Genomic DNA, 9,145 nt, shown 5'->3' with positions numbered 1-9,145 from the left:
TTTAATTAAAAAAAGAGATCAAAGATTTGTCGTATCTACTTTCAAAAAACTCGCATGTACACAGATCACGTAATTATACTTTTAGCTTGCTTCTTATGAACGATTTGATAGCTATGAGAGAACAAAACCTGCTTTATATTTATATATTCCAAAGTAATAATTTTGAGTGCATGACACCCTTAATCAGAAGGACGAGGGTTCCTAACTTCTTATCATATAAAATCGGGAACAGCCATAAACCACTAGATTTGAATAAAGCTAGGATATTGAAAGCACCAATTCAATCACTTTGGACACATCAGAGCACCCTTCAAGAACGTACACCCACAGAAAGCAAAAAAGAATATTTGATCTGCTTCTCCACCGTTTTAAAAGTATCTGACAAGATGGGTTAATCATCTAGATGCATCTGCATTACAAAATCACAGGTAGGAAGTTAGATTTTACAGAGGTGCAAATTCAAAAGCTATTGAGCAATGGCAGACCAAGATATTTGCAGGTTGAGCGAATTACCAGAAAGCTTAGTCTACTCTGACATCCTCTCACGCCTCTCTCTAAGTGATGTTGTACGCTCTTCGATTCTCTGCAGTCAATGGCGATACAATTGGACAAGAATTCCCTATCTTCATTTCTCTCCTCACTTTTTCACCCACATGAGGTGGTCTGTAAGGCGTCGTGGTATTCTCGGTCGAGAAGCTATTACACATATCAAAGAGACGATGGAGCATATTCTTATCAACCACAAAGCCCCTCTTGAATGCTTTCTGTTGTACATCCCTAACAAGTTTTTCAGGAATGGTTTGTCCAGAAGATTCATCGAAGCAATGGACATTAAGGAATGCATTGACACTGTAGCCCAAAAAGGAGTGGAACGGATGTTTCTTGAAGCCGTTGCCCATCCATGGCAGAAGAAAGTGTCTCTACCCGTTACTATTTTCGGTTGCAAAACCCTTCTACACTTGCAACTCGTAGGTTTCATCTTTCCAGAAATTCCTACCCTAGTTGAAAATTTCAAGTTGCTGAGGGTTTGTGTGTTAGCTAATATTCAAAATTTGACAGAGCACAGGCTCCAGAGACTTGTGGAATTATGCACTGTTCTTGAGAAATTGGTGCTTGTAAGTTGTCAAGAGTTCATTCATTTGAAAATCCAAGCAACCAATCTCAACTGTTTGATTTTAGCAGGTTGTTCTTCTCTGGAATCCTTGACAGCAAACTGTCCACAATTACTCCTACTCAAAACAAGGAAAGTTTTGAAGTTGCAGGAATTGCAGATAAATTCTTATAGTTTGGTTGAGCTCAATATAAACTAATCCAACCGATTAGCTAAATTGCAGCTAAATTCTTGTGTGCTTGTAAAGAGGGTTGGGTTTGTCGAGGGACTCTCAATTAGATCATTTTCAGATGTCGAATCGTTGAGAAAATTATCCCTAGAAACCCTTGAAATTTTTCCGGAGGTTGAACTTGTTGGCATCTTTCCAGACCTTGAAGAACTCAATGTATCCCCCCTCATGATGGTAATGCTATGCTTCTTATTAAATTTCGATATGCTTAGTTTTGTCAATTTTTTTTTATGGTTTTGTATGTCAATCAGCCACATTTTTTTTGTATGGCAGGGCACTGCAGTGGAAAGGGGGAATGAGCTGGAAGAGAAGGTAGGAGACTTGATGTTTCCAAAACTGAATAATGTGTATACGGATCTTCCATATCTTGAAGGAGAAGATGAATTAACCATGGATCTTTTACGTCAGGATAGGGAAGATGTATTAGCCAGGTTAGATTTCCTCCTGAGGAATTCTCCTTTGTTGAAAAATTTGACACTAAATCTGTCATACTGCTTTGAAAGTTTTAAAAATCAATTACTAGGCTTGAAAAGAGGATCTGTAGAAATAAACATACTGAATGAGAACAAGGATGAAAGGGAACATGCAATGGTCGGTGAAGGTCTTGATAGATGTGGGCATTTCTTGTATGAGAATGAAGTAGAAGATTCAGAGGATGAGAATGAAGTGGAAGGTTCAGAGGATGAGAGTGAGATTTATGATGTGGACGATTATGAGTGTTATGAAAATAGTAACGATTATGAAGTTTTTGAGGATTATGATTATCCTAGTGGATAGATAGCTGCACTACATATCCTTTTAGATAGGCCATTTTATCTTTTTGAGTGGGTTTTATTTGCTCATGTATTGTGATAAGATCTTATTTGTGTTCTGGTATTTTAGATTGTGTTGGGAGTTAGTCAGTTTATAAAATGATGTTCTCAGGGCAATGCTTACCATCTGGAATCTTTCAATATCTGTTATCCCTCAGAGCACATGGGATTATGCAGGTCTAGCCTCCTCCAGTATAGGTGGTTCATAGTTTTCCTTCTAAGATGGGCGATGGGTGGGAGCACTCTCTATCAGTTTGATCTACCAAGGCCTAGAACTCTATGTAGCTAACTAATATGGGACTGCAGGGTGGACAGTTGGTTTATTGTTTGGCAGTTTCTCTGCTATTATGGCTGCTTCACAGTCGCCTACACGGTACTGTTTTGAATGCTGTATAGCCACCTTAATTTGGGTTTTTGCTGCTCTAATTTCAGGCACTAGTATCGTTGGAATGTTGTTGTTGAATGAGTCTCTTTATGTTAATTGAAATATTTTAAAACTTTTTCAGAATGATTTGGGTTGATGATTTTTCTTTTTATTTAAGTTGTCTGAATCTTTGTAGTTTTGTGAATATTTTTAAATTTTGAAAATGATAAATTTGTAATAAACCTCCTTGAATTTTTACTCTGTAAACTTTAGAAATAATAATGACTATTAGAAAATCTATATATAATTTTTTTGAAATTAAAAAATAATATATTTATTTAAAAAAAATAAAATTAAAAATTCTGAGTGCAGCAAGTTAATGGTTTTATCTGCTTGGTTGTTGAGTTTGTCTGAATCAATATGTTATGTTTCTGGCTTATTAGAATTTAATTAAAAGGTAATTGGTAATATATATATTTTGAAATATCATGTAACTTTGTAATTTTTGTTTAGATAATAAGTAGAGAATAAAATTAAGTTTTGTTTGTTGTTTGATAATTTATATATAATAGTATTTGGGATATAAGGGAAGAATACCAATAGTTGAGCATATATGAATTGTTGTGAGGTTGTTGATACTTTTTGCCTCAAAAATAGTACAAATAAAAACTATTTTTTTAGTATAGCTTGAGTTGGCCTAGTGGTGGAGAACTTGCGCTCTTAAAAGAGAGGTCACAAGTTCAAATCTCACAAGGGGGTAGGGTATGTACACCTTATCGGCTTTGGCCCATTACCTATAAAAAAAAGAAAAACTGTTATGCCACACTTTGGACAACTTGGAAAAAAACATGCTGATGTAGCACCATACTTGATGGTGTAGCCTTGAAACCATAGTTATAAGGAGGGGAATTGTCAAATAAGCTACTGTAAAAAAATGGGAGTTATTTAAAATTTCCACGTAGGATTTTGAGAAGTGCAAAGTTAGGGTGCACAACTTTTGGGTCCTCTCCCTTGTGAATGAGTGAATAATTTTTAACATCTATAAGACTAAAAATAGTCTATGAGATGATCAACATGGCCATTTTGACTTTTGCATATCAATCCTTTTCCTATTCAAGAAGATGATGAGTGTCCCCAACTTCTCAGCAATCCCTTTGTTGAGTAAATTGTTCCAAGGAACTATTGACATGATATTGTCATGTTTGTCTGTGATGTCCTTGAATGCATCACATTCTATAATAAGTTATCCATTTGATCCATGTGAATTGAAAAAATACACACCCTTTCTTCCCATACTTATTTAGGTCTTTTCCATTGCCCTATTTTAGATCGGAGTTAATGAGAGTTAGTTCTTATTTGTACAATCAAAATCTAGGCTCTCTGTAGAATGCTAGCTGCTATGTACATTTTTTTTTGCTAATGATAACATGCAAGATTGAAATCCTAAAGATAATGTTTCTTTTCCTTAGCACATTATCCTATATTTGCTCACTTGCAAAACTTACCTATAACAAAATTCTATATCTCTTTGCTATTTGCAAGACATACATTCATGTAAATATTTCATTTACTCATTCATTTTTTTTTTTCTTAATCCAAATCTTCTTTTTCTTAATTCATAATATCATGGAAATAAACTGAGATCCTCTACCTATTTCCATTTGTTCAATCACCACGTCAATTGTTTCAATAAAAAATGCCCTTGTTTTAGTTAGCATAATTTACATGATTAAATTTGAAATCGATTCATTTTTGCCATGGTCTTTAAAGTGTTTCCTGATCAATAAAAAACTAGCGCTTGCACCTAGGAGGTGCATTGTGAATTGCTGATAGGAGCTTGTATAAGCTATTACCTAGATCCTAATAATAACTGCATATCAATCTTATAAATTGTAAAGTGATTACCTCAAATAGCTAGTAGCTGAAATCTATGTCCTCTAGAAAATATTTTAGGAAGATGAGTATCTAGTGAAGATGCAACAAATAATAACAGTTTCATTGTATGAGCAAGAAGGGTATATCAAAGTTATGATTTTTGTTAGTGTACATGGGTCTCACTTATTTATGTTGAAGACGTTGGTGATCTATACAAAGTAGAAATTGAAGAAAGTGAAAACTTGATTGTGAATGAGTTAATAATTACAGTTCGAGTTTTGCTTATCTTATGCCTTGGGTGCAGAAATATATTTCCAAAATAGCCAATGCACACAAATTGTTTGACTTAATGCTACAATAATTAGCAACCTATCTAGTTACATAAATGTTAAGTAGCAAGGGTAGCTTGAAATTCTGGTTGTGCCATCCGTTGCCACGTGCAGGAACCTCCTTTTGGACAGATAAATATTGTACTCTGGGATTCACAATATAAAAGTAGCAAGGAGGCCCAAAATCAATTCAAAGACATGTTGCAAAACATGATCAACAAAGTAACAACCAAAGGAGGGTAATAATGAACCAAAATTAGCAAGCTCAAAGCAACATATTTTTGCATACTTTATCGACAACTTTTCATCAGCTGAACACTACAACTCTTTCAATAGAATTCACATTTTATACCTGTCATTATTTTTTCGATGTATCAAAGCGTACTTCAGGTAGGTGTTTAGGTTGTTGTGAGGAAAAACAACAATGCTCAAGGGTAACAAGGAACCAAAATTAGGAAGCTCAACGCAAGATATTTTTGTATACTCTATCGAGAACTTTTCATCAGCTGAACACTATAACTCTTTCGGTAGAATTCAAATATTATACCTGTCATTATTTTTTTGATGTATCAAAGCACACCTTAGGTAGGTGTTCAAGTTGTTGTGAGGAAAAACAAAGATGCTGCAAAAGGTTAATTCCAAAGAAATTACATGCTTTCAAAGAGGAATTTTGTCAGTTGCAATCTATAGAGGAACTGCATTGGTAGTGTAGTTTGGGGAGGATATGTTAACAGTTAAAGGGCACAATATATATTGGTATATATATGTATGTAGACAGGAAGGTAGAAAGCCATATAAGGCAAGGGGTGGTATGTATTGGACACCAAATAATGTAACAAAAACAGGCACCAGTTGTTTCACTCCTGAGCAACCATTTATGTTGTAGAAATGTTGACTGCAATCTGATAATATCCATGTTGTTTGGTTCTATTTTTGTGATCTGCAACAAGAAGCATTTGGAATGGTGAAGTAAACAACTGCTGAAAAGTGAAACATGGGTGCTTGTTTGTGTTTTTGATGGGCAACAACAAAGTGGCAGAGTAATGAAAGCAATTTATGGGGACTTAAAGGAAACTGTATTTATTTTGAGTGCTAGGGCATGTGAATGGTCAAGGTCATGATCATTGGTTTTTACCTTTTCTTTCATCAGCAGTATAGGTTGTTGCAAGTTCACCATTGCTTGGGTGGATAAATCTTCATGCTGCACAATCTAGCAAATAGGACAGCCATAGTAAATTGTCATCGATCAACATGAGTAAAATTGTATAGGTAGAACTCCATAGCTATATTTAAGATGACCATTATATTGGTGGCATATATAGATTAAATTACCTGAGTAAGATTACAAAAGCATGCTTTCTCTTTCACAAAGTGACTTGTTGCAAACGAGCTTCTTCCTTTTTACTTATGACTATGTATCCCAGATCGATGCGGAGGTCATCCAGGGATTGCACTCTGGATATTGCAGTAAATGTTAGCCCTTGTCTTTCCATGGTGCCAATATTGATGGTGGCCTTTTGCAATGTTAAGCCCTAGTATTTATGTATGGTAATAGACCATGCCATTTTTATTGGTAGATGTCTAAGGTTGCCCAGTGATATTGGTGTTATGGGTACAACTTTTGGGTCATTAGGGTGCCATGGGGGTCCACTGTAGTTATCGAACCTGACCATGATGTACATTGGCACATCGCGTGGCCTAGAGTGAGGGCCATAAACTATTTCCACGACTTCGCCAAGAGTTTCATTGATAAGGCCCTTTTGTGTCCATATGTTTGTTGTCAGCATGATTCGTTGGCCCGATGATAAGAGGACTTTTTTTTCAAGTTGCTCATTGTTAGCCTCCATATAGTTTTTTGGCTTCTTGTCATTGTGGTTGTACTGATTGCAAACAAGCGGTTTGATTGTTTTAGCATTCTTTTATTGTGAAGGTCTACCATGTTGTTAATAGGGAAAAGGTGGATAGCATTGTTGAACTAGTCATTTTCAGTTGGCATTAATTGTTCTTTTGTTCGCGTCATCAACATTTGCCAATCCTCTTGTCTTGGGTGTGCATTTTGTATGTTTAGTAATGTTTGATGGAATTGTGATTTGGTTTGGGATTCTCCTTGTTGGTGGAACACTCAAAGGAGAGTTGGTGGTGTTCTTATCTATATAAGTAATTAGTAATATTTTTTTCTCACATAATAGAATAGATTTGATTTGCACCTAGATGCCGAATGGCATATACGTGTTTTTGTTGTTTTCATTGTTCGTGGCTCCTTTTTATTTTGCGTCTGGTAATCCTAAGCTCACTATGCACGCAACTGCATGAAAGCATTGTAATTTCATCACACCAACACATAGAAAGTTTCACACTAAACTTAGATTGTTAGTTTTTTAACATTTTATTTCGAAATGACAACTTTATGCAATTAAATATACCATGTGCAAAGAATAGCTCTAGCAACTAGTAATCTTTGCATGAGACATATATCAATGGCTAGATGGGTACATGAAGAGTATAATATATGCAAAAAGAGGGGCTAATATGCACATTAAGCATATAACATGTTGATCAAATACACAATATGCACAAAGGGCCATGCAATATATCCAATGTTAGTAGGATTGTGCAAAAAGAGGGGCTAATATGCACATTAAGAATATAACATGTCAATCATGTACACAATATGCACAACGGGCCATTACATATATCCAATGTCAGTAGGATTGTGCAAAATATTCAATACCAATAGGTTTGAGCAACATGCTCAGCTTCAACATGTTTTGACAACATTACACAAAAATAAAGGCTAGCACACAACCACTACCAAGGTGCATATCTTGCCAAAGATGGCATTGTGTTACGGGACCAAACATTATCTAGGTAACTAAAGAAAGAAAGCTTGACATCCATGGTGCCACGAACACTGTGCAACTGCCTATACCGTAGCTCTTGGAGTACACTGTAATATTCTTCTAAGGCACCGCATGTGGCTTCATATGTGTGCATAGTAGCCTCGAAAAGTTCCATTTGGTCCGTATCCATATTGTGCGAATTAGGGAAAGCCTCTCGCAAGTCTTCGACAAGCTTGTGACAACTTTCCAACGTATTAATTGAGAGGGTCTCAATTTGTGTGGGGTAATTGCCATGCTAGTTAACTGATGCACAGTGACTCTCTGATGCTGCTGCGACTGCTGGGTCTGGTGGCGGGTGGTTGATTGGCCACCATTATGGAACGCAATAATATCTCTAGGTTCCTGGTGGCTATCTATGGCCTGTTGGCATAAGGTGATGACAAAGTAAGTCAACATGTTGGCATAAGGGACTGCAACCAATGAGAGAGGAAGTGAACACTACAAAGTAGTTTCATAATTCTTAATGAAACTAGTTTGAGAATAATTGTTGTTAAAGCTTGCCATATTTGTTCTTGGTTGTATTGTAATGAATCTTACAGCAAACATGAGAGAATAAACTATGAGCAAAGCCTATCTAAAAGAAGGATATTTAAACAAGACCACTTTTTATTTTTGGCTAAATTTTAGCTTCTAATACTTTTTCCGAAGACCACATTTTATACTAATCAATGTGAGTGTAAAGATATACAATAATCAATGGGAGTGTCTTTGTTTTACTTGAACGTAGAATACTATTCCTAATTATTTTATGACATAATTTTAACTATATTGTGGTTGTCTTTTCGCACAGTTTGTATGTTGTGCATATGTTACCGTAGCTTTGGCTCCTCCAACACATAGTAAGTGCTAGTATAAACACTACAATAAAAAGATTAAAATGAAAGACACAATTTCTCCTTTGAGACACAAAAATGGGCAATGCTGATCTTGCAGTGGCACTAAGCTTCAATGTGTGAAATACCATAAAAACAAGATGATATGAAACATAGTAAATATTCTTTTGTATAATTCAACAAAGAGTTCAGAGTCATCTCTAAGCAAAATTGCACAGTAATTTATCATAAATCTTAAGCATTCTTGAGGTAAAGGTTGATTTTAAGGTCACAACAAAGGCAAACATCAAAGGTTGGGTTTAAGGAAGAATATGTATTCACAGAATTTTTAAAGTTAACTAGGTTTTAATAGGTTTTCACTTGGGTTACTATAGCTATAAGTACACCATGTTATTGCTAGATCATAGTCTGGACAAACTTTACCTTAATGCTAGGTCACAACCTGATGGTCTAGCTTTTGAGTAGATTGGAGAGTAGCAAGGTTTTGAAATCAATTGACTAATTGGCAAATGTTATCACATGAAAGGACACAAACATAAGGTGTCGATGCATGAAAAATACCAAGTTTCAACATTGATTGTAAGTTATAGTAATAAAAGATGGTGAGAGGTAAACTCTTTGGAAGTCCTAAGTATTTGTTGTCCCTAGATCTCATATAAAAAAATTATGAAAAGACTTACACACCTATAGGT

The 9,145-nt window shown here is 35.4% G+C and overlaps 2 protein-coding genes across 2 annotated transcripts; both read left to right on the top strand.

The window, feature by feature from the left end:
• Positions 1 to 476: 476 nt before the first annotated feature.
• LOC131856649 (putative F-box/FBD/LRR-repeat protein At5g22610) lies at positions 477 to 1,310 on the top strand. Its single transcript, XM_059208504.1, has one exon. The coding sequence runs from the start codon at positions 477 to 479 to the stop codon at positions 1,308 to 1,310; it is 834 nt and encodes a 277-aa protein (XP_059064487.1).
• A 10-nt stretch (positions 1,311 to 1,320) lies between these two features.
• Positions 1,321 to 2,660, top strand: LOC131030295 (uncharacterized). Its single transcript, XM_057961026.2, has 2 exons — positions 1,321 to 1,514; positions 1,614 to 2,660. Exons 1-2 carry the CDS (start codon positions 1,509 to 1,511, stop codon positions 2,115 to 2,117), a joined length of 510 nt encoding a protein of 169 aa, XP_057817009.2. The 5' UTR covers positions 1,321 to 1,508; the 3' UTR covers positions 2,118 to 2,660.
• The last annotated feature ends 6,485 nt before the right edge of the window (positions 2,661 to 9,145 follow it).

The sequence above is a fragment of the Cryptomeria japonica genome, chromosome 7 (genome assembly GCF_030272615.1).
Source record: "Cryptomeria japonica chromosome 7, Sugi_1.0, whole genome shotgun sequence".
Lineage (NCBI taxonomy): Eukaryota > Viridiplantae > Streptophyta > Pinopsida > Cupressales > Cupressaceae > Cryptomeria > Cryptomeria japonica.
This window is presented reverse-complemented; position numbering and strand designations above follow the sequence as displayed.

What these genes read in the sequence shown, in the direction of transcription:
- LOC131856649 (XM_059208504.1), top strand. Translation starts at nt 477, where the DNA reads ATGGCAGACCAAGATATTTGCAGGTTGAGCGAATTACCAGAAAGCTTA.